This window comes from Rhinoderma darwinii, chromosome 8 (genome assembly GCF_050947455.1).
Source record: "Rhinoderma darwinii isolate aRhiDar2 chromosome 8, aRhiDar2.hap1, whole genome shotgun sequence".
NCBI lineage: Eukaryota > Metazoa > Chordata > Amphibia > Anura > Rhinodermatidae > Rhinoderma > Rhinoderma darwinii.
Genome location: NC_134694.1, coordinates 6,555,598 through 6,582,235, shown reverse-complemented (window position 1 = coordinate 6,582,235; position 26,638 = coordinate 6,555,598). Strand labels below are relative to the sequence as shown.

The 26,638-nt window shown below is 42.0% G+C and overlaps 1 protein-coding gene and 1 long non-coding RNA gene across 7 annotated transcripts in view; one reads left to right on the top strand and one right to left on the bottom strand.

Moving 5' to 3' along the window:
• Positions 1-13,915, top strand: part of NSMF (NMDA receptor synaptonuclear signaling and neuronal migration factor) — a 70,264-nt gene extending 56,349 nt beyond the window's left edge. For all 4 annotated transcript variants that reach the window (XM_075834791.1, XM_075834794.1, XM_075834792.1 and 1 more), the window contains 2 exons: positions 2,000-2,075; positions 9,954-13,915. In XM_075834791.1, the coding sequence (XP_075690906.1) occupies positions 2,000-2,075; positions 9,954-10,051 (174 nt within the window). In that variant the 3' untranslated portion in view covers positions 10,052-13,915. The remainder of the gene's footprint in view (positions 1-1,999; positions 2,076-9,953) is intronic.
• Positions 1-26,638, bottom strand: part of LOC142659071 (uncharacterized) — a 215,795-nt gene that overhangs the window by 144,689 nt on the left and 44,468 nt on the right. Inside the window, exons 1-3 of one of the 3 annotated variants that reach the window (XR_012850262.1) lie at positions 24,693-24,786; positions 24,528-24,612; positions 21,138-21,198 (exon numbers count right to left, since the gene is read on the bottom strand). This is a non-coding gene — a long non-coding RNA (uncharacterized LOC142659071). Of the gene's footprint in view, positions 1-21,137; positions 21,199-24,527; positions 24,613-24,692; positions 24,787-26,638 lie in introns of those variants that run through there. The other 2 variants (XR_012850263.1, XR_012850264.1) reach the window with 2 other exon arrangements.

The following is a 26,638-nucleotide window of genomic DNA, read 5'->3' as shown; positions in this document are numbered from 1 at the left end:
TAAACGACTAAAATTAAACCCCACATGGCTTACACATGTAAAAAGGGCAATACATGACAAAAAAAGGGCATTTAAAAATACAAATCTGAGGGTACAGCTGTAGTCTTTTTAAATTTTAAAGAGCTTAATAAAATCTGTAAAAAGGTAATAAAATCAGCAAAAATACAAAATGAAAGGCAGGTGGCCAAGGATAGTAAAACAAATCCCAAAAAATTCTTCAAGTATAAAAATGCAAAAAAAACCAAGGTCTGAACATGTAGGACCCCTAGATAGTGGTTAATGGGGAGTCACAGGGGATCAAGAGAAGGCAGAGTAACTAAATGGGTTCTTTAGCTCTGTATATACAACAGAAGGAGCAGCTGATGTAGCCGATGCCAGTGCTGTTAATCTATCAGTTGATATACTGAATTGGATGAATGTAGAGATGGTCCAAGCTAAATTAAATAAAACAAATGTACACAAGGCCCCGGGACCAGATGGGTTACACCCTAGAGTTCTTAAAGAGCTTAGTTCTGTTATTTCTGTCTCTCTCTTGATAATATTCAGAGAATCTCTAGTGACTGGTATAGTGCCAAGGGACTGGCGCAGGGCAAATGTGGTGCCTATTTTCAAAAAGGGCTCTAGGTCTTCCCCAGGTAATTATAGACCAGTAAGCTTAACATCCATCATGGGGAAAATGTGAGGGGCTATTGAGGGACTATATACAGGATTATGTGACAATAAATAGTATTATAAGTGACAGCCAGCACGGTTTTACTAAGGACAGAAGTTGTCAAACTAACCTGATTTGTTTTTATGAAGCGGGGAGCAGGAGCCTAGACAGAGGGGCCGCTGTGGATGTAGTGTTTTTGGACTTTGCAAAGGCATTTGACACTGTCCCTCATAGACATCTAATGGGTAAATTAAGGACTATAGGTTTAGAAAGTATCGTTTGTAATTGGATTGAGAATTGGCTCAAGGACCGTATCCAGAGAGTTGTGGTCAATGATTCCTTCTCTGAATGGTCCCCGGTTATAAGTGGTGTACCCCAGGGTTCAGTGCTGGGACCACTATTATTCAACTTATTTATTAATGATATAGAGGATGGGATTAATAGCACTATTTCTATTTTTTCAGATGACACCAAGCTATGTAATATAGTTCAGTCTATGGAAGGTGTTCGTGAATTGCAAGCGGATTTAAACAAACTGAGTGTTTGGGCATCCAGTTGGCATATGAAGTTTAATGTAGATAAATTATGGGTACCAACAACCTGCATGCATCATATGTCCTAGGAGGAGCTACACTGGGGGAGTCACTTGAAGAGAAGGATCTGGGTGTACTTGTGAATCATAAACTAAATAACAGCATGCAGTGTCAATCAGCTGCTTCAAAGGCCAGCAAGATAATGTTGTGTATTAAAAGAGGCATGGACTCGCGGGACAGGGATATAATATCACCACTTTACAAAGCAGTAGTGAGGCCTCATCTAGAATATGCAGTTCAGTTCTGGGCTCCAGTTCATAGAAAGGAGGAAAAATACAAAGAAGAGCAACGAAGCTAATAAGGGGCGCGGAGAATCTAAGTTATGAGGAAAGATGAAAAGAATTAAACCTATTTAGCCTTGAAAAAAGACGACTAAGGGGGGACATGATTAACTTATATAAATATATTATTGGCACATACAAAAAATATGGTGAAATCCTGTTCCTTGTAAAACCCCCTCAAAAAACAAGGGGGCGCTGCCTCCGTCTGGAGAAAAAAAGGTTCAACCTGCAGAGGCGACAAGTCTTCTTTACTGTGAGAACTGCGAATCTATGGCATAGTCACCGCAGGAGCCGTCACAGCAGGGACAGTGGAGGGATTTAAAAAAGGCAAAGATAATTTCCTAGAACAAAATATAAGCTCCTATGTGTAGAAATTTTTCCCTTCCCTTTTCCCGTCCCTTGCTTGAACTTGATGGACATGTGTCTTTTTTTAACCGTACTAACTATGTGACTATGTCACTTTGTCCTCTCAGCTATTCCAGAATTTGAAGAACCTAATGACTCCACATCGAATTGAATTCAAGTCCCCTCTTGAGTTATCTGCACAAGGTAAGAGCAGCACCATAGCACATGTCAGGACAATATATAACAGTGGGTGATACAGTAATTACAGGTCCCATACATCATTAAGCACCCCTCCCGTACGCCTCATGACGGCTGTAATATCAGTGAGGTTGGAGAGAGCAGCTGCTCAATGTTTTAATTTTCCACTCAGATAATTAGACTGACTTGATTAGCTGTCCCTGGAGTAATTGGGATCAGTCGTGCTGTCCATACAAAGAATCTGCCAAGACAGTAACGTGTGACGCAGCCTCGTGTGGAAGGGCGATGTTTGGAAATATTTCAGGGTTTTGGACATAAGACGATAATTACAGAAGATTCACTTATTGTCAGCACATTGTCACGCATGAGGAACTATATGACAGTTATTGGGTATTATATGGTTAATAATGTAATTTCTAGGTGTATATAGTCATAGGCTTATATAGGGCACTGCTATGGCTTCTTACAGTTTTAAGTAAGGGCCATATTTCCATGTATTTACATAGAAAATATATTATAATGTGTATATAGAGAACCTAGGGGGTAGCTGGAGCAGAGTTGTAGCTAGTCTGTCCAGGTAAAAAGTTTGGTTTTCTGCTCAAGCCAGTATCTAAATATCCTAGCCACGGCAGAGTGGCACATTGTAGCCGCTAGCACCCAGAACTCCCCCTAAAAGTGTATGTTTGGAGGCTACATCATATAATCGTAGTAGTAGGCAGCACAAACGAAGAACTCCATTCACATGGCCGTATTACAGTTTTGTACAAGCCGCAATATGGCACCCAAGTTGTACCCCCTTATACCACCAACTTAATATGGAGGCGTTCAGATTTATACGGACTCATTGGGCCAGATTTATAAGGACTCATTGGGCCAGATTTATAAGGACTCATTGGGCCAGATTTATAAGGACTCATTGGCCCAGATTTATACGGGCTCACTGGCCCAGATTTATACGGGCTCATTGGCCCAGATTTATACGGGCTCACTCGCCCAGATTTATACGGACTCATTGGGCCAGATTTATACGGACTCATTGGGCCAGATTTATACGGACTCATTGGGCCCGATTTATACGGACTCATTGGGCCAGATTTATACGGACTCACCGGGCCAGATTTACACGGACTCACCGGGCCGGATTTACACTGACTCACTGGTTCAGATTTACACGGACTCACTGGCCCAGATTTACACGGACTCACTGGCCCAGATTTACACGGACTCACTGGCCCAGATTTACACGGACTCACTGACCCAGATTTACTAAGATTTGTGAGGATTTAAGCTAAAATTTACGCCAATTTATTTGGCGTAAATGCTAAATTTGTCTGGCTGCAGGTGGCTCCAGCCCCTTCTGCTAAGTCCCGCCAACTTATTTGAAAAGCGGTGAGAGCGGCGTAAAAGAAAAAAAAAGTTGCACATTTTTGCGTAAACAAGGCATGTGGCAAAACTTTAATGTGGCATAAACCGAATAATAAATCCCCCCCCCCCTAATGAGCTTTGCTTCTAGGGTAGAATAACTCCATATTACGCTGCCGTACGGCTCTTACGTGTGTATGAAGTCTACTTTGAAATCTGAGGAAACCAACTTATTTATGGTCTCGCAATTTACCAGTCGAGAAAACGGTGTCAAGTGGCGCAGCCTTGGCAGGGTTCTCTAATCCTACTTTATGCCGGTCTGTACCATCAGGTTAGAGAAGCCCTGAATAAACAGGTTCAAGCTAATTACAATGTCATAATTCCAGCCAGCACGGCACCTTGTATTAGAATTTATATCTCCGTAAGAAGTGTATAAGAATTAGACTATCGCTGAAACTATTTCCCCATATTCCCACACGTATAAGTACAAGTCACTGCAATAGTGAAAAACTAAAATACATTTTTTTCCATTGATATATGTTAAGACCTGTGTGGCCCTAAATAATGAAGAACTTTTAGTGTAAGAGTATGTGCGCACACAAAATAAAAAATACGGTAATCAAAGGAAAAACAGCTCCTGATTTTCAGACCTTTTTTTAATCAAAGTCGCGTTTTTTGCTGCATTTTTAACGGCCGTTTTTGGAGCGGTTTTTCTATAGTCTCTATGAAAAACACCTCCAAAAACGGCTGAAGAAGTGACATGCACTTCTTTTTCGCGACCGTTTTTCAAAACGGGCGCGTAAAAAACACCCTGTCGGAACAGAACGCAGTTTTTCCCATTGAAATCAATGGGCAGATATTTGGAGGCATTCTGCTTCCAATTTTTCAGCCGTCTTTCGGGACGTTTACGGCCGGAAAAACGGCTGAAAACACTCCGTGTGAACATACCCTGTCTCACCATGCTAATATGGACAACATATATAAGCTTTATTTCTATACTCTCCCTGGATAGAAGGAAAAAAAGAGAGATGTGTATTTTTAATAGGCTGGGAGACCGCCAGGCAGAAGGGAGTCTCTGTTTTTGACTCTATAGCGAAGAATACATCGAACGTCCTTATAATTGTTCTGTCATCTAATATGTGGTCCTAGCAACTTATCATACAGTATCACCCCTCAAAATGCTTCACACTAAGGCTGTGTTCACACAGAGTTTTTTGCAGGAGGAAAATTCTGATTTTGACCTTCCTGCACGCCGTTTGCTGCAATTTTTGCCGCGTTTTTCGCTCGCGCCCATTGAGTGCTACGGGCAAAAAACTCAGCGAAATACGCTTTCTCTGCCTCCCATTGATGTCAATGGGAGGTCAGAGGCGTAACCGCGCATATATAGGGCATGTCCCTTCTTTCTCCCGTGAGGCGGTTTTACCGCTGGCGGGAGAATACCGCCTCCGCCTCCCATTGAAATCAATGGGCGGCATTTTCGGCCGGTTTTTGACTAGTTTTGCAGAGCGGTTTCCGCGCCAAAAACTCGTCAAAATACTCAGTGTGAACAGGGCCTTAGGGTATGTTCACACAGAGTTTTTTTGCAGGCTGAAAAATTTGCCTCAAAAGCGCATTTTGCCCTGCCTGCACTTTTATTGGGAGGTCAGAGATGCAACTGCGGGAAGAAAGAGCATGAAGCTATATTTTTCCACGAGTTTTTTTTTCGACTCGTGGGAAAATTTTCTCCACCACCCATTTAAATTAATGGGAGGCTATTTCAGCCGTGTTTTGGCACGGTTTTCTTAACAAAAACAGCACCATTTAAAAACTCAGTGTGAACAGGGCCTTAAATATAGAGGGATCTCCAGGAGCATTAGATACTAGTTATGCAAAGAATATAAATAATTATGACAAAATAAAGATACAAAGTAACGAAAGCAGTAAAAACTGCTGTGCAGAGCTCTGATGGTGAACTCAGGCACAATATGATACAAGAGGCTTATTGATGTCATTATATGCCTATCATGGAGTATCCACAGATGAAGCAGTTAAAACTGCTATGACAGAGCTCTGATGTTGAGCTCCAACACGAAGGAGTCATCTGGATTTGTGGGTCGTGCTCCCATTATAAAGTATAGGAGCACAGTCCGTAAATTTAAAAGCTAGGACGTGTGCTATTTTTTGCGGATCCTTTCTACGGCCTGGACACCTTCTCGTAAATATACAGGAAGGCGTGCGTGGGCCATAGAAATGAATGGATCCGTATTCTGATCTGCAATTGCGGATCAAAATTACAGTCGTGTGCGTTGGGCCTCAGCCCTGCAGTAACCTGCCATTGATCGTATCAGCCCGGCCTGATTGAGCAGTGAGGACGGCTGTGTAGTAGTCCCTGTGTTCAGCTCCAACACATAAACGCTGTGACCAAAAATATCAAAGAGCAGTGAAAACTGATGTATCTGCAACCTGATAATGTGTCAGATCCCTGAGGCAATGGGAGGCGATTTCAGACATTTTTTTGGCACGGTTTCTGACTGTGTAGTAGTCTCTATATTCAGTGCCAACACATGAACAGAGCTGTGACCAAAAATAACAAACATGAGCAGTGAAAACTGCTGTATCTGAGCCCTGATGATGGACTCTGATACTGAGATCTGCCACACGGGCGATCAAATGCCGACTATTTATGCATTAAGCACCGCCCCTCCAGCTCCCTCAACTCCCCGCCCCAACCGTCCTTTGATTGGAGCGTGGCAGCGAGGAGGAGATTGGCTGCGTCAGGGATTGGGGCCGGGCCTATGGCTATAGTAATAGGACGCTGACACTTCCCAGAAACACAGTAGAAAAATTAAAAAAATCCTTGACATAGAAAGCGATGGAAGATAAAACACACAGCGCCGATAAAGCAAACTCCATTACTATATAGTATAGCGCTGCTGAATACATATACGCAAAAAGCAGCGTTTATACATAAACATAATATACAATAATAATAAGTGTGGTTTGAACAAAAGTTTTTTTTGTATAAATACGGAGATTAGATAACAAGTCGCGGTCCACCATTATTTAGTGTACGAGCACCTCCTTCACCTCTATATGGTAGAGACCATCACTGACGGACGTGTCCACTCCACTTATCAAGGGTCATGTGTGCACGTCCTCCAGATAGCGCCATGAATGTAATTATCCATGTGAGGAGTAAACTATCTACGGACTAAACAGAGACAGAATTCAAATAAAGGAAGCAAAAGAATTTGCAATAAAGTCCAGAGGTTTAACACGGTTCATTCTGAAAATCCATTGGGCTTTCTTTGAAGCAGTCTCCTGTCCAAATCTTAGTTTTTCCCAACACCCTGAACTTTTAGACAGATGAGATCACCGCCATGACACTGCCATACGTGTGTCGTTAGGGGTCAGTCCTCTTTTCTCCTGGGCTGGTGGAGGAGTGTAGGGTGTTCACTGATGAGACGGAGGCCTGGATGTCGTCGGTGGTCCCCTGGCTGAGAAACGTCAACAATGTCCTGGTCCCCTGGACTGGAACTAAAGAATAATTCCTTGAATTTGTGGCGGTTCTCAACACCAATGATATGGGGCTCCGTTTCACTGCTGAAATTGATGCCCATAAAATGTCCTTTCTTGTATAATATCATCAGAAACTGAAGCCCAATGGATTTTCAGAATGAATCGTGTTAAACCTCTGGACTTTATTGCAATTTCTTTTGCTTCCTTTATTTGAATTCTGTCTCTGTTTAGTCCGTAGATAGTTTACTCCTTACATGGATAATTACATTCATGGCGCTATCTGGCGGATGAGCACATATGACCCTTGATAAGTGGAGTGGACACGTCCGTCAGTGATGGTCTCTACCATATAGAGGTGAAGGAGGTGCTCGTACACTAAATAATGGTGGACCGCGACTCATTATCTAATCTCCGTATTCATACAAAAAACTTATTTTGTTCAAACCACACTTATTATTATTGTATATTATGTTTATGTATAAACGCTGCTTTTTGCGTATATGTATTCAGCGGCGCTATACTATATAGTAATGGAGTTTGCATTATCGGCGCTGTGTGTTTTATCTTCCATCGCTTTGTATGTCTAGGATTTTTCTTTTTTCTACTGTGTTTCTGGGAAGTGTCAGCGTCCTATTACTATAGCGATAGGCCCGCCCCCAATCCCAGACGCAGCCAATCTCCTCCTCGCTGCCACGGTCCAATCAAAGGACGGCTGGGGCGGGGAGTTGAGGGAGCTGGAGGGGCGGTGCTTAATGCATAAATAGTCGGCATTTGATCGCCCGTGTGGCAGATCTCAGTATCAGAGTCCATCGTCAGGGCGCAGATACAGCAGTTTTCACTGCTCATCTTTGTTATTTTTGGTCACAGCTCTGTTCATGTGTTGGAGCTGAATATAGGGACTACTACACAGTCAGAAACCGTGCCAAAAAAATGTCTGAAATCGCCTCCCATTGATTTAAATTAAAGGTGTTTTTTTTTCCCCGTGAGCAGAAACAAACACTTGCGGGAAAAAACAAAACGGCATGTGCTTTCTTTCTCCGGTTCCATCTCTGACCTCCCATTGATTTCAGGCAGAGAAAGCCTCAGGGATCTAACACATCATCAGGTTGCAGATACATCAGTTTTCACTGCTCTTTGATATTTTTGGTCACAGCGTTTATGTGTTGGAGCTGAACACAGGGACTACTACACAGCCGTCCTCACTGCTCAATCAGGCCGGGCTGATACTATCAATGGAGGTTACTGCAGGGCTTAGTGTTGGAGCTCCACATCAGAGCTCTGTCATAGTAGTTTTACTGCTTCACTAGTGGATAGTGTGAAAGGGCGTATAATAGGGTGATAGGTGTATAATCACATCAATAAGCCACTTGTATCATATAGTGGTCACCATCAGAGCTCTGCACAACGTTTTTTTTTACTGCTTTTGTTACTTTGTATTTGTATTTAGATTTTTTTGCACAACTAGTATCAAATGCTCCTGGTGATCCCTCTATATTTAAAGGTGAAGCGTGTTGAGGGATGTTCGATGTATTCTTCGCTACAGAGACTCTCTTCTGACTTTGGCGGTCTCCCAGCCAATCGCACATACACGTCTTTCCTCCTCCTATCCAGGGAGAGTATAGAAATAAAGCTTATATATGTGGTCCATATTAGCGTGGTGTGAATTATACAAAAAGTTCTAAATTATTCAGAGCCACACAGGATTTAACACATTCCCGTGACTGTATGCCCATGTTAGTAGATAGCTTAACGCAAATGGACGTACAGTTATGTCCTGAAGATGAAGCAGGCACAGGAACTGTAATATACAGCAGACATCCCGCTGCAATGGTGGCGAATGGAGGTATCTCCACCAATTAACTACCATTTAACCCCTTAGTTGCTGTTGACAGTGGCATCTAAGTGGTTGACAGAGAGAGAGAGGAGCTCCCTCCGTACGCCATCAGCCCCACTGGCGAGCGATCGCAGGGTGCCGATGGTTGGTATGGCAAACAGGAAGCCTAACAATGGCCTCCTGGTCGGCCATGTACGGAAGCCTATTAGGCTTCCAAAAATTGAATAAAAAGTGATCAAAAATTCGTAAGTACCCCAAAATGATACCAATAAAAACTTCAGTTTGTCATACAAAAATAGCCCTCATATAACTCTATCAACTGAAAAATAAAAAAAGTTGTCTCTCAGAAAATGGCGACACTAAAACATGTTTTTTTATTTAGAAAAAAGTAATAAAATGTAAAAAAAAAACAAACATATAAATTTGGTACTGCTGTAATCTTATCGACCCGCAGAATAATGTGTATACTGCATGGTGAATGCTGTAAAAAAATAATAAACAGTGTCAGAATTGTTTTTTGGTCTCCTCGTCTCCCAAAAAATTTAATAAAAAGTGCTGAAATTAATAAAATAAAATAAAAAATCGCATGCACACCAAAAATGTACCAATAAATATTACAGCTTGTTCCACAAAACCCTCACACTGCTCCGTCAACAGAAAAATAATACTTTATGACTCTCGGAACGCAGTGATGCAAAATGAAGGCACAGACTCGTTTTTTTAGGTCCAGTAGTTCTTCATCAAAAACCCCACGTCTAAATTTGCTATACCCCAAAGTTGGACCCCGTAGATGCAGCTGAGATGAGGACATTTTAGACCCTTATGCTGCCTATAGGGCTAGTGAAGAAGTCAAAGATTAGGCAATACTGGAGCGCAGATATTATGTACAATACCCCAGATTTACCACATAGCCGTGTCCCATGGTACATATAGCTGATGCGCAGATGGCATTGTTTAACGCTTACTTGCTATCCCGATGCGCAGAATCGCTTGGATAGGTGAAAGCATTTCAGAGTTAGGATTTAAAAAAATGGGGCTCAGTCAGGAAGTCCAAAAATAGCTGTGGCGGGAAGGGGTTAATATATATCAAAGTTATTTTTTATTTCTGACTATTCCAGTGAATTATAAGTGTATAGCTGAACTTATAGCCAGTTCTTACGTTTTCTCTCTACGGCTCTTTTCCATTCCAGGAAAACAATTGATTGAAAAATATTTTGATTTCCGACTATATCGTCTCTGGAAGACTCGCCAACACTCCAAGCTGCTGGATTACGATGACATTTTATGAGCCTACAACAATGCTGCCACGTTAGGAGTACTACTTTTTGCTTATTTCCAGGGGACTGAAAGAGTCTACTGAGATCTCCCTTCCCCCCCTGCTATGGAGAGTGGAAGACGGGAGGGAAAATCAATGGAAGTTGTAAGCTGCAGAAGCAGAATCCACTGCCGGTGGTTAATCTTACAAAAGGAGTTGAAATAAAAAAGGCTTGAAACGTTTGTGCTGGAAGATTTAGCATGTAGCGAATCGAGAACGAGAAGAAGTCTTCATTCTGAGCTTCACCAATTCAGGGCAAACACTAACCAAGAAACGCCGGGTCCTCTTTTCCGAGGACCCTTCAAGACTTAAGCTCAGGTTTTTATTAAGACAATAATATTAACACTTCTTGCACTCGAGCGCAAGGATCCCATCTAGCCTTCAAAACCCACAGTGTACTTTTTGTAGCAAAACCCGGAGGACTTTTATACTTCACGAGATGGAAACCAAGAAGGCAAAAGTTGGACAGAAGATTGCGCGGCCCGTTTTACCAGCGAGCTGTGGAAGGAGTATTATTTACAGATATATCTATATAGAACATATATGTATATCTTATTAGGGTTTTTGTTAGATTATCCATGTGGGGTAATTTAGAATTTAAGTGCAATTTCTTTTTAAGAAGCAAATAGATCGATTTAATTGTTGAACGAGTGCAATGGTCTCGGAGCCGTCTTGCACGGTGTGAGTTGTAGCGCCGGCGCGGGACACTTTAGAGCGACATCTTTTTGTAGACGTATAGATCACCAGCAAATCTGTGTTGTTACCGATTCCCGATAGAGCCGCCTATTTGCGCGCATTGTCTCGTGTTACATATGGCTCCGCGCGTCTACTCACATTGACTCAGTGTCTCGTGACCGTACCGTCATCTTCTAGGTAGACCGTTTATTATCTAGGTTACTCGGCTCCAACGCGTTTGGTTAGCACTTTGTTGCAATATATTGATATTATCGTATGTGAACATATTAGGCTTCGATAGAAATCTATGTACAGTATACAAAACTGGGATTGATATACATTTACATATTATATATATATTGAATTTGGGGGGGGGGAGACGAGCCATCGGAGTGCCATGTCCCATATCTCACGAGGGTCAGGTTTTGAGAGCTCAGGTTTGGATGATGCCTTTGTAACATTGATAATGACTCGTACGCAGGTAGTGGCACTCGTGGATAACCGATGATGCGTTTCATAGGGTCTGGTTTGTACCGGCGTCCTTAGCCTATATCTGACTACCTAGTACTTATCTTTCTGGGTGGGGGAAATAACAGACTAATATATATATATTGCTGCATTTTATACTTAAATATTAATATATATATATAGGATTGTGTCATTAAAATGGTAGATGGTTTTGGCCTTCTGGACCCAGGTTTTTGCTTGATTTTGGGTCTTGAGTAGGCAGAGGTTACACATTTAATCATAGTCATATTCATTTGTTGGGGGGGGACGGGACGGGACTGATATTCCAAATCACAAATAGAATAGACCCCAAGTAGTTTATTCTGCTTTTAAAAGTTTAAGATTTTTTATTTGATTGCTATAATACATTAAGCTTGTACGAACCATGTAACCAATAATTTCCTCTAAACATATAAAAAGTGCAAGGATGACTATATGTAGACTATATAGATACAGGTGAATGTGTGTAATTAATGCGGGTACTTAAAAAGCCCACGTTTTAATAAATCCTAAATATCAGTATGCCAAATTCACCTATACCCATGTACATTATAGACTACGAAGCGCCACAGTGACCCCCCTCCCCTTTTTTGTAAGCTAATAATATTGCATATATGGGCTATAACCAGAAATTGTAATGTCACCGTTTTCCCACTAGGGGGAGCAATGACTGAATTTATCTTTGAAATTTAGGGTTAGGGTGAACCCTGGAAGGCATTTAATAACCAATTCTTATTAAAATGTACAGATCACCCTTCAGATATTGGAAAAGAAATAAAATAAGTGGGGCTGGAAAGGTTTATTTACGCTTAAAATTAAAAACGAATCCATGAACTTGTACATTTTCTTGATAAGCCAAATACATTTCTATTGATCAGTGAAGCGGTATTTGTGGTAGTGATAAACATACTTTGTAGCTGTTCCTGGTAACTTCTGTGCCTGTTGAGTGTATTCCTCATTCATTCATTGGGTAGGTTTCCGTTATGCCCAGACTTAAAAAGGGTTTGTATGAGATTATTTCTCCAAAAATAGCACCACTTTTTTCTAAAGGATATGTCTGGTATTGCATTTCAGTGAATGAGGAAGAGCTGTAATACCAGACACAGCCATAAAGAAGAGTGGCGCTGTTTCTGTTGGAAAGCATACCCTTTTTTTCTCATCTCAAATGACATTGTATGACTCGTTAATTTCTTTTCTGACTCGTCAATTAAAGACTCAGTGTCAATAGCCGCGGTCATTCTAAATGATGCAAGTAATAAATATCCGTCCTTTGACTAATGTCCGGTGCTGCTGACATGACCTGAAGCTCTAGATCCGCTTCAATGTTGATGAGACCTGTCAGAGCCCATTGATTTGCTGGCTGCTCCACTACCGCAGGAAATTAATAGATCATTAATATACCATTTACTTTTGTGTGTGTTTATCCTTTACCAGCGTTGTTCAACTCAGCCATATGTGCAGATACGTCTGTCCATATACTGCAGTCAGGGCTATGTGATCACGTGGCCTCTGCTATGATTGTGCATAATATCTCATGCACACGACCGTAATTTTTATCGGCAATTACGGATCTGTAATTGCGGATAAAAATATTGATCCATTCAGATCTATGGGCCACGGACACCTTCCTGTATATTTATGGGTAAGTGTCCGGGCAGTAGAAATTACCCACATGTCCTATTTTTGCAGGTACGGAGCGTGTTCCTATACTTTTTAATGTGAGCATGGACCGCAGATGACAGTCCGTGGCCTGTCCGTGCCGTAATCACGAACCGTACACACGGCTACAGCCATGTTCAGAGGGACTAAGGCTGCGTACACATGTCGCGGTCAGATCATGCGGTGTAAACACAGCCTATTGCCCAGCGAATTGGGAAAAATTGTGAATATTTGCTTCTCCCTATTAGCAACCAATGGAATATATTTCTATGTATCTAAACTATTTTGTCGCTATTCGAATTGGGTAATCTGAACTCTAAGCAGTACAATAATCCCTTGTCATTCACTGTCGGGTATTTGGTGGATGATAACTATCAGTGGTCATTGTTTTTAGATATTTGGCATAGGATTCATCTCTATCATATGGTATAGTATGAACATAACCACATTTATTTGTATTAAGGTGTTTGCATTTCGATTATTGTAAAGTACTGGTTAATGTTATGTATAGGATGACAGTTCTGAACCGTATGAGTGAAGTTCTGAATGTACAGCAAAGATGCGTGTATAGATATATAGATATAGAGAAATACATACACACACATATAGATTGTAACCGATTTATTCTAGAGTTATGAAGCAGTGGATGTTTAGCGCTATATAAAGATTCATTCTCTAATAAGAATGTTTATAGGAATATACTAATACATATTAAAGGACTATTATTGTACAATGAGAAGATGTATAGACACGATAGTACTTGAGCGATTTGATTAAAACATTTTTTTTTCGGAGTTTGCACATTTATAATAAGTAATGCTAGTCTTGACTGTTAGGAGAGGAAACTGATGTATAATGGACATATACAGTGTGAACAATGGGGAGTGAACTGTATAGAGAACAACATAGAGATTAAAGCAAGTTTACCTTTGTGTATCGTTATACACTTTACATACAGAGTTGAATCACTTTGTAAATAAAAGACTTATGTACTGATCCTGAGTTACATCCTGTATTATACTCCAGAGCTGCACTCACTATTCTGCTGGTGGAGTCACTGTGTACATACATTACATTACTTATCCTGTACTGATCCTGAGTTACATCCTGTATTATACTCCAGAGCTGCACTCACTATTCTGCTGGTGGAGTCACTGTGTACATACATTACTTATCCTGTACTGATCCTGAGTTACATCCTGTATTATACTCCAGAGCTGCACTCACTATTCTGCTGGTGGAGTCACTGTGTACATACATTACATTACTTATCCTGTACTGATCCTGAGTTACATCCTGTATTATACTCCAGAGCTGCACTCACTATTCTGCTGGTGGAGTCACTGTGTACATACATTACTTATCCTGTACTGATCCTGAGTTACATCGTGTATTATACTCCAGAGCTGCACTCACTATTCTGCTGGTGGAGTCACTGTGTACATACATTACATTACTTATCCTGTACTGATCCTGAGTTCCATCCTGTATTACACTCCAGAGCTGCACTCACTATTCTGCTGGTGGAGTCACTGTGTACATACATTACGTTACTTATCCTGTACTGATCCTGAGTTATATCCTGTATTATACTCCAGAGCTGCAGTCACTATTCTGCTGGTGGAGTCACTGTGTACATACATTACATTACTTATCCTGTACTCATCCTGAGTTACATCCTGTATTATACTCCAGAGCTGCACTCACTATTCTGCTGGTGGAGTCACTGTGTACATACATTACATTACTTATCCTGTACTGATCCTGAGTTACATCCTGTATTATACTCCAGAGCTGCACTCACTATTCTGCTGGTGGAGTCACTGTGTACATACATTACATTACTTATCCTGTACTGATCCTGAGTTACATCCTGTATTATCCTCCAGAGCTGCACTCACTATTCTGCTGGTGGAGTCACTGTGTACATACATTACATTACTTATCCTGTACTGATCCTGAGTTATATCCTGTATTATACTCCAGAGCTGTACTCACTATTCTGCTGGTGGAGTCACTGTGTACATACATTACTTATCCTGTACTAATCCTGAGTTACATCCTGTATTATACTCCAGAGCTGCACTCACTATTCTGCTGGTGGAGTTAATGTGTACATACATTACATTACTTATCCTGTACTGATCCTGAGTTACATCCTATATTATACACCAGAGCTGCACTCACTATTCTGCTGGTGGAGTCACTGTGTACATACATTACATTACTTATCCTGTACTGCTCCTGAGTTATATCCTGTATTATACTCCAGAGCTGCACTCACTATTCTGCTGGTGGAGTCACTGTGTACATACATTACATTACTTATCCTGTACTGATCCTGAGTTATATCCTGTATTATACTCCAGAGCTGCATTCACTATTCTGCTGGTGGAGTCACTGCGTACATACATTACATTACTTACCCTGAGTTACAGCCTGTATTATACTCCAGAGCTGCACTCGCTGTGTACATACATTACATTATCCTGTACTGATTCAGAGTTACAGCCTGTGTTATACTGTACTTCAGAGCTGTATTCAAATCTCTTCAGGTTGTTATTGCAAAGTAAACTGTCAACAGACAAATTCAATTCTATGTACAGCGCTGTATTAGTTATTCCTACATTAGATTACTGTACAACGTCTGGTGTAACCCAGGATGCAAATCACCAGAGCAAGCTCTGTGCAGGCACTGAACAAGCAGGGAATATGGAGAGTGCCGAGTTCTGCCAATATAGACATGCTACTGTGATATAGCACGTGATGTAACCTAGGATCAGTACAATATAAGTAAAGCAAAGCATTTGCAAATAAACCTTTCAGATCTATATGTAAAGTGTAAAATGATGTTGCACACAGAACCTGCTCTTGGAATCGTATTTACAATATTTGCTGGAACTTGTTGCAGATTGTTAAATGATTCAATGGTGGAAATATATTACATCAGAGTTTCTCAACCTTTGCCATTAAAAGATCATCATTTTGTGACCCAAATTCATATTCATTATTAAGTGGAGTTCTTCACTTTGGACAAACCCGGGTTGTTAGAAGGGTCCCTTGCCAATGAACTGATCACAAAGTGTTGGGACCCGCAGCGATCAGCTGTAATCTGTGGGGGAAACCTGGCAATAAGTGTTCAATATCCCTACAGCGCCACCACAGGGAAAGTTAAGCATTACGCAGTGCCAATTCATATCAATGGGTTATCTGTGTAAAACAAGACAGGTCCTCCGAATCAAGAGACCCTCTATGTAACCGCTCTTCATTCTGGCCAAGAGATGAGGATCCTGAACAGTGGACCCCCCTCTATTAACTCAGAATCCCCTAATGCCCCCTTCACACAGATTTATTTTTTCTGCCGTTTTAAACTGCATGTTAGGGCTCATTCAGACTAGCGTGTATCTCGTCCATGTGACGGACGTTGTTTTAATAGGACATGTCCAAGTTTCTTGCGTTTTCACGTATCCCCTCCCCATAGACTCTAGTCCTGCACGCGTGCACCTCTGTTGGCCACGTTCGTATGAATGTAGCCTAAAAATGCCAGCGTTTTGTAAAATGTGACAGCTTGTTTTATGGCGTTTTTGAGGTTTTATGGAAAAGCCTATGGGGACAAAGCCTGAAAAAAACCGCCATACCCAGAGCATGCTGTTTTTGGAAAAAAATGCCACTGACCACAAAATTGCCTCAAAAACGCCACAAACCAAAACACAGTTGTATGTAGTGCATTTTATATCTCACTTTAGACTTTAATGTATCTGGCCTAACTAAAAAAGAAAAAACGATGCATAAAAAACACTGCTAAAAGCGTCACGAAAAATGCACAAAAAAACGCAGCAAAACGCTGTGTGTGAATCCAGCCTAATAGAGTATATGGGAAAAAATTATTCTTGAGGAAATAAATAAAAATGTGTATTTTTATTTGAAATGACTAGATGGTGCAAGATTTACGGGGTTGGAGTATGGAAGTAAAAGAGTAGTTTGAAATATCTTCATACTAAGATTTTTACTGAGAATTTAGCCGGCCTGCTAGGATGACGTTTCATCCCAGGAGACCGCTGCGGCCTGTGATTGGCTGCAGCGGCGGTCACATGGGATGCAACGTCACCCCAGGAGGCCAGCCTGGAGGAAGAACACAGACTTCTGGGTAAGTATACTTTTTTGGGGGGGGGTTTTTTTGTTGCGTTTTTGCGTAAGAATCGCTGCGATTCCGCCGCAATAAACGCAACAACTGCTATTTGTTGTGAGTTATACCTCCCCAATGAATTCAATGGGGAAAAACCGCAACAAATAAGCAGCGTTTACGCAAATAAAATTGACATGCAACGGTACAAAACTCTGCACCGCAGGTCCATTTCTGAGCGGTTCTTCCGCTCCGTATTTACGCAGCGCGTGCACGAGATTTGTTCTATCTCCTCCACTTTACTGCTACTGTATTATGCTGCTGATTTTCCGCAACAAATTCCATTGTGGAAAACCTGCGACATTTACGCAACGTGTGAACTGTCCCTACCAACCGCAACCAGTCCCCGCCGGTCCCTGGAAACATTTTCTTGCATGAAACTGGTACTTGGTGCAAAAAGTGTTAGGGACCGCTGCCTTACATGTTCTGTCCTATACAAGTTTTGCTGCTACAAAAATACGACAATGACGTGAACAACGTTTTGTAAACCAAAGACATCCCTAAAAAAATGCAGCCTCAGCGACTATTATAGGATTATAATCTATATCATGTTAGTTTCAGACCGTGCAGGCCTGCCCTTTCCTATTGCCTTATAGGGGTGACAATCCTTCGGCCGGCAATCAGGCCCCATTTAGTATTTACCCCCCTATGTATGCCCCACGCTTCCAAATCAAGTTGTTGGCATACAAGGTTGAGAAATTGTGTCCCTACACAAAATACTTGATATATTTACTGCAAAGGTGTCGTAAGAATCTTTTTTTAATTTGTGTAACACAAATATACTTATCCAAACTGAACTCCATTTATAAAAAAAACCAAAAAACATTCACCCAATGGGTCATTATAGTCCAAGATTTTTGACTGCCCAAAGTTTTTCGGGTCCCTCTATATCAACTGGGACTTGTAGGGTGTCCCTATTGGGCGGTTTATTAATTTAGGTGCAGATTATGCCCCGAGCTACACAGGCGACTTCTAATAGTATGATCACCCCACCAAATGAACTGGTCTTCAATTAAAAATTTTTGGGAATTTATTTACTCTGTGGTTGAGCCGTGGAGGAAGGTCATGGATGGTAGCGTGATCCCGGCTACTAGAAGTGGCAGCACAGGTAGCTCCGGGCCGTCCTCATCTTGTATAACTTCTCTCTTGTCAATCACGCTGTACTCGGTCACTCGCTGTTATGGAGCATTTACATGATAAATCGGCTTCTTTTTGATATGTCGCCGTATGACCACATTTCCGTAGGTTTATAATGTAACAGGCTCAGGTTTTCTGTAGAGCGTGACGAGCCTTTTAAAGATTTGTATTTTTTATCCTTTACAAAGTGCAAAATAGCCATGTGACTTTTTTTTTCCGGACGACAGTGATGTGTATTCCCACTGTCATTTTATTAATAAAAAGATAAAATATTCCGATTTCTCGTGTCAGTTATGTTTGCGTTCAGCAATTTCATAGTGGGATATATTTTTATTAAAAAACGAAAATGTAAATAAAGTAAATATAAGCTCATTGTAAAATAAAGTACCTTTTTTCCACCATTTTCAAAGATCTCTGCTTGCTGTTAGAAACATTCTTCTTAAAACCCGCCCTGACCTAGTCCTATCTTCACTTTACCGCTCAACATTTAATTCCCAATTTGCGGGATAGTTTTAAGCTCTGCCTCCAATCCGCCCAGAACGAGTGCAAAACCTCTCAGAAACGCCCACTTTTAAGTATATTTGCATAAGCCCGCCCCTATCAGAAGTTTTGCTGATCACTCCGCTAAAAGCGGCACAGTTGGGGAGTATATCTTCACACAGCTGAGAGAGATATGAGCAATTGCCATGTTTGGTTTACAGAAGATTCCCTAGACCAGGGATCAGTAACCTTCTACAATTCCCAGCATGACCTGACAGCCTTTGGCTGGAATAATAAAGCCTTTGGCTGTCCAGGCATGCTGGGAGTTGTAGTTTCACAACAGCTGGAGTGCCGTAAGTTGCTGACCCCTGCCCTAAACCGATAGTGTTCTGAGTAGCTCTGGATCAGGACAGATTTTCACCCTCTTGTAAACAAGAAGGTTTGCATTCACTGACAGTCAGCCGAGATCTTGAAAATGGTGAAAAACTCACTCACAAAGTACATTTGTTATACAATGCATAAGCTTTATTTAAAACAATAATAAAGATAAACATTTAATAAAGATTTAGGACACTAATAATTAGAAGTACTGAGGGAAAAGCAAATCATTTCTAATTAGATGAGTCGATCAAAACCTTATATTACGGAACCGTGTTGCCCAATATATACTGTGTATACCCATTACCCAAAATGTTTCTTTTACACACACAAGTGATTTGCATAATAGAGGACAGTGGTGTCTCCAACATCTTACATTGGGATAGGTGAAGAGGGAGCAACAGGAAACCGCAGAGACTGGTGGCGGGTGACAGCAGGGGTGTAATTAGAATTTAAAGGGCACAATAGAAAAATTAAGAATGGGCCCCCACCTTATCGACAGTAAATTGAAATGCAGTAAAGCAAATAGCATCAGAACTACATTTAATTGAGCAGCAACCAAGGGATGGATGGTAGCGTCATATCAGATCATCTACACCAAGCAGGACCCAAATAGCAGAGCACCGCAGAAAGCCATCATGTTTTTTGCTCCCAGTTTCTGGGCCCCATAGCAGTAGCTATGACTTTAGTTACACCTATTGGTGATGACGAGTATCTTACAAATCCCAGAAAACTCTTACGCCTCATGCACACATGTTTTTGATGGCATTCGAGTGGCACCCGATAGTCTTCATGGACCCATTCTCTTTAGGAGGTGAATCGGGTCCGTGAAAAATGATCCGCGACTCCGATCCGAGGAAAGATAGGACATGTATCTTTCCTCAGATCACTGACGGGAATCGGCCGGCGCACATGGTCGTGTGCATGAGGTGTGAGGGTATGTTCACACGCTGAGCCAAAAACGTCTGAAAATACGGAGCTGTTTTCAAGGGAAAACAGCACCTGATTTTCAGAAGTTTTTTGAGCAACTCGCGTTTTTCGCGCTGTTTTTTCAGCCGTTTTTGGAGCTGTTTTCAATAGAGTCTATGAGAAAACGGCTCCAAAAACGTCCCAAGAAGTGTCCTGCACTTCTTTTGACGAGGCTGTTATTTTACGCGTCGTCTTTTGACAGCGATGCGTAAAATGACAGGTCGTCGGCACAGTACATCGGCAAACCCATTGAAAGCAATGGGCAGATGTTTGCCAACGTATTGGAGCCGTGTTTTCAGGTGTAATTCGAGGCGTAAAAAGCCTCCATTACGCCTGAAAATAGGTCGTGTGAACCCAGCCTAAGGGTATGTGCACACGATAACTGCATTTACGTTTGAATTTACGGAGCTGTTTTCAGGAGAAAACAGCTCCTGAATTTCAGACGTAATTGCATGTACTCGCGTTTTGCGAGGCGTCCATTACGGATGTAATTTGGAGCTGTTCTTCATTGGATTCAATGAAAAACGGCTCCAATTACGTCCCAAGAAGTGTCCTGCACTTCTTTGACGAGGCTGTTATTATACGCACCGTCTTTTGACAGCGACGCGTAAAATTACAGGTCGTCGGCACAGTACGTCGGCAAACCCATTGAAATGAATAGGCAGATGTTTGCCAACGTATTGGAGCCGTGTTTTCAGGCGTAATTCGCCTCCATTACGCCTGAAAATAGGTCGTGTGAACCCAGCCTAAGAGTCTTCCTATATTTAAAAAAAACACCAAAAGGTCTTATAAAAGTGTATCAATTTTGCTTCTTATTTTTTCACATCTTGTGCTATTACTGTATGTTATGCATGTACGGTATTCCTGAAATACATTGATGGATATACTGTGGAGTTTATAAGGATTATCCATTAAGTGTAACAAGTCGAATCTGAACATTGGAAAGTCACCTTTCTAAATGATTAATAGATCAATAACTTTGACTACTGATGGGTTCAATCTGTACATAAGCGCCAGAGTATTTTCATTACCTGATATAACGCGAAGATAAACCAGCAGCCATCGTCTTACCTTATAGCTATGACCTCTGCGTGGGGCGAAGAAACGGGAACCTGTCCATTATAGTCACAAGCTGAAAGACACAAATGTAATAATATCCAGCTGAATACCCAATTATAATGACGTTGTGACAGAACGGAGATCGAAGTTATTGAAGTAATCCGTGCAGCAGCGTATGCAGTAATTACAGGGACAAATTATGTGTATAGAATTAGATTATCTACTAAATTCACTTATACTACATACTTTATTTTACACACCCCTATATATTATGCATCAATTGACGCGTATACTGGCTTCTTCCTATGTGGCAGAGGGGTTTTTGGACCTCTCAGCCACCAGGGCCGGGTGAAACTGGTACCTCTGCACCCTCTATATCTACGCCCCCTAGTGCCAGGAGACCATGCAAGTCCTAACTGTAATATGGGGGAGAAGTCACTGGCTTTTGAGGCACAATGGGACATGTGTACCAATGCCATAGCACCAGCTTTATGTCACAATATACAATATGTGCAGCCTGTGCGGTAGGTGAGGGGGGGGGGGCCACTGTCACTGTTATCGGTTCACAATTGCTGGTGAGACATAAGGTGTGTGCTCTCTGCTTAGTTAGAGCCAGGGGCCCATATTCTGTTGATGCCCAGGGGCCCTCTCCTGTCACAATTGCATAGAAAAGACTGCAAACGTAGAAAACTTGTTGCAGATACCCGTCCGTATTTGCGGACATTAAATCCTCAGTGGAAGACTGTTACGAGCCAATGGATGAGATTTAAAAGAAAACTTATTCACACGATGCGGAAAGTCTGCAACAAATATGCTACACGAGGATACCCTAAGACCGTGCATTTGCGTCCGCAATTTGTCCGTATTATTGCTAACACATTCATTTCTATGGCCCCATGCACACGACCCTGGTTTTCGTGGATGAGTGCTGGGGCCGTGAATCCTGTGAAGGATGGTTTATTTGCTTATATTCTCTGTATTAAAAGACATTATGAATTATCAAGCAGGATGCCGAATTACGAAGATATTTATTCTCCATTATTTTAATGACTTTTCCTCTACATAGTTCTGCTCAAGTCTCAAAGAAATGTGTTATCTCTATGTGTTCATCGTGTGGCCCTCATGCATCCATGGCTAGCGGGTTGGCTGAACGCCCAGATATAAAGTGCAACTATTTGTCGTTATCCCAAAAGAAACTCCCTCATGGGTAAGAACATCTAACACCACCCTATTGTACGCTTGTTTCCAGGTGTTAGGCCCCATGTACACGCCCGTAATTACGGCACCATAAACTTCTATTGGCCACGGGTACCTCCCTGTATGCTTACGGGAAGGTGCCCGGGCCGTTGAAAAATATAGAACATGACCTATTTCAGGCCGTAATTACGGCACGGGCAGCCCATAGAAGTCTATGGGGCTCCCGTAATTACGGGAGCGTTGCTAGGCGACGTCAGGGGATAGTCACTGTCCAGGGTGCTGAAAGAGTTAAACGATCAGTGCGGGATAGAGAGAAGGGGCTGCACTGATCGGCAGTAACTCTTTCAGCACCCTGGACAGTGACTACCATGCGCAGCGCTCACAATATAGATATCTAATGTTAACTTCAAAAACCTATAACAAAAAAAAAGTTAATACTTACCCAGAACTCCCTGCTTCTTCCTCCAGTTCGACCTCCTGGGATAACTCTTCAGACCATGTGACCGCTGCAGCAGCGGTCACATGGATTGCTGCGTCATCCAGGGAGGTCGGACTGGATGTCAAAAGAGGGACGCGTCACCAAGACAACGTCCGGAGTATGTATGAACTTCTTTTACTTTCAATCGCTGCGTTCCGCTGCAGAAACTCTGCCCGAAAGGGCTGCCCCTTCTCTCTATCCAGCACTGATAGAGAGAACGGGCTGCCGAATAGTGCAGTGCAATATAGCAGAGAAAACGGGTCCGTAAATATGGGTGGAATACGGGTGACAACGGACCCGTATTTACGGACGGGAAAAATACACTCGTGTGCATGGGGCCTTACCTGATGTCAGCATTTTTATGAAGAATTATAATTATGTATTTGAAATATTCTTATGGTCTGCTATTGGCTGAGCAGAGTTATTGTCACATTGCCTCTGATTGGTTAACCTCAAGTCTACGCCCCTTTTGAATGATATTATTGTAATTGAGTTTGGCAATAAACCCTCAGAGGAGTATTTTGAGCATATCAGCAGCGTCTGTGTGTTATTTCTCCTCTCTCTATATATATCGGTATGAAATCTCCTGATTAGGATGCTGGATAAAGTTCCTGGCGTGTCTGTTGGAACATTCGTCTAAATTTCAGTCTAATATATATTGAGCCATTGACTTCCACAACAATCCAGACAGCAAAAATTTAGGACAAGACTTTTTGCAGAGCGGATTTCCGACTTCACACTACTGGTGAAAACTTTTTTTGTTTTTTTTGTGGATCCGTGAATCCTGATGACACACAGAGGCACAGCACAGTTTTTTTGCGGTCAAATGGACCACAGCAGGTCCGTGGTTTTGCAGAGCGCAGAACCAATACGGATGTGTGAATGAGGCCTAAGTGTAAACTCACATTCTTTCAGGAATTTTGAGGATTGATTTTTAATTGCCAGCGTTTTTGGGGGTTTCTTTCTTTTCGCTGTTTTTGCGGTGCTTTTTGCTTGCGGCTGTTAATTCTAATGCAAAAATGCTGAAAACAAGAGCTGGAGGTTTTTTCTGCCTCCCATTGATTTCAGTGGGAGGTCAGAGGTGGAAATCGCATGGCAAAAGTCTCTCGGGGGGAAAAAAGCCTCTGGTCCCATTAAAATCAATGAGGGGCGATTTGGGCAGTTTTTTGGCGCCAAAAACCGTAGCATGAACTGAGCCCAAGACCTTGTTCAAACAGTGCCAAACTGCTGCAAATTTTGCACGTAAATTTTTTTAAGCCAAAACCAGCAACGGAACCTAAACATATATATATGGGCCGTAGAAATGATTTGCAAAATAAAGAACCTGTCCTATTTTTGTCTGAAATTGCGGCACGGACTCGCCCATAGAAGTCTATTGGCGCTAAAGCAATTGCGGATGTCTACGGATGTGTATCCGTAGCCGTTGGATCCGTAAAGTGGGAGGACACAGTCCCAGCGTGGTTGGCATTTGGGGGGACACTATGGCTGGCAATGTAACACACACCTCAGTTGTTGCAGACCTTGTTTTAAAGAGAGAGCATGACATATTCTTCAACCGGCTGCTTTCTGTTCAACAAGAGGTTCTGCAGCAGCCTGCTTCCCAAATTACACGTGTTAGCACTTCACGTTTAATTACACACGTACAGAACCCCTTTGAGTAGAAGTCGCCTTGCATTTCCGTGACCTCTATAAAAGCACGAGGTCACGTGACTAAAACCGCAGCATACCGTATCTGTCGCCATTGACGTCAATGTGAAAAACTGCGGCGTGAGGTCCTGTCAGCGTTACGGTTTTGCTGCAAAACCGCACGTACTGTAAAGGAAAACGCAGGCTATGGTCGTCTCAGCCACAGAAAGTGTCTAAAACACCTACCACTAAAAATGGTCACTCACCGGCAGAGGAGTAACAGGTGTCAAGTTGTTGTGGAACTACAACCCCCAGCATTCGCATTGAAATGAATACAGCTGCGCAGACATGTGACGTGAATGTCTCCCCCCCCCCCATGTAGTAGTTCCGCAGCCTCACCTGAACAGTACCTCAGAGAAGGAAACTGGGTCTTGTGACCGGACTGTTCCAACTAAGAAATAGGGGGAGATCAGAAATCCAATAAATCAATAAAAGTCAGATATAGCAAGAAAAATAATCTGACAGGAAAATGAAAATGAATTTTGAGTAAAGCTGACAGAGATTATGTGGATGTTTTTCTTTTTTATTTCTGTGGTTACATTGACCAGATATGAATGGGACTCGGGTATTATAACCATCCCAGAGAAGATTTGGCATGTTACCCATGGCAACTATCAGAATCCATCATCCATTTTACAGTGCAGTTTATAAAACGATTGCTGAGCCCTGACTGGTTGCTATTGGCAACCAGGACAGTTCTTCTACTTCAGGATCCGCTCCCCAAAAAAAACCTATAAAAACCCACACAAAACTCAAACATTAGCAACCAATCAGATTTCAGCTTATTGTTATAGGGCTCTTTGGAAAATGAAACAAACTAACGGATTGGTTGCTATGGGCAACTTTTCCTCTACGGCGGTTCATACGCAGCGTTTTGCTGCATTTTTCGTAGCGTTTTTCGTAGGCGTTTTTCGGTAAAATTTTGAAAAGTCTACATACACAGCGCTTTTGGTTGTGGTGGTGTTGGGTACAGTAGCGGTTTTTTTAAAATCGCAGCATGCTCTGGGTATCGCGCATTTTGTCCTATAGGCTTTTCTTTAGATATTGAAAAACACTAGAAAAAAATTGCATGTACAAAACAACAATAAATAAAAATGCCACCAAAATCGTAAATATGGCGTAAAAAAGTAATACATTTACAAAAAATGCTGCAGTTCCAAAGCTTAAACAAAAACCCTTTGTGACGGAGGCCTTTAAGGCCCTGTTCGCACAGAGTTTTTTTTACATGGAAACCGCGCCAAAAAATGGCCAAAAACGCCTCCCATTGATTTTAATGTTTCTTGTTTTTTTCCCGTAAGCGGAAAAACCGTCTCACGGGAAAAAGAAGCGACATGCCCTATCTTCGGGCGTTTATCTCTCTGACCTCCCATTGACATCAATGGGAGGCAGAGAAAGTGTATTTCGCTAAGTTTTTTGCCCACGGCGCTGAATTGCCGCGGGCGAAAAATGCCGCAGCAAACGGCGTGCAGGCAGATCAAATTCTGCCTCCAAATTCCAAACGGAATTTTCAGGCAGAATTTTCTGCCTGCAAAAAACTGTGTGAACAAGGCCTTAGCGGAATTCACACGCAGCATTTATGGCAGGTTTTTGTGGAGTTTTTTTGGCTATTTTCTGCTAAAACGCAGCTGCCAAATGTTTGCTGGTAGTTAAAAAAAAAATAATATGAAATTCTCTTCACACATGGGGCAGATTTAGGCCGAGTTCCCACGGGTCGGATACGCTGTGTTAACTACGCAGCGTATCCGAACTAGAACCCGCAGCACATTGCATCCGAAAAACCGTACTACATTGTGGTGCAGTTTTTCAGGCGGAATCTCCGCTGCAGAAAGCAGCGCTAGAAAAAAAACCAAAAACATTAATACTTACCCCGGCCGTAGTCATGGCGACGCGTCCCTCAGTTGACACATAGTCCGGCCTCCCAGGATGACGCTGCAGCGGTCACATGGGATGAAACGTCATCCCAGGAGGCCGGCCTGGAAGAAAGCGTCGTAATGACCACGCCTGGGCTTTAAGTATAAGGGTTTTTTTGTTTTTTTTCTCAGTTGCGATTTTTGCGGTGGAATTGCTGCGATTCCGCTACAAGTCACATTACTTGGCTCTTTGTTGCTGGTTTTGTATCCCCATTGAATTCAATAGGGGGAAGACCCGTCAC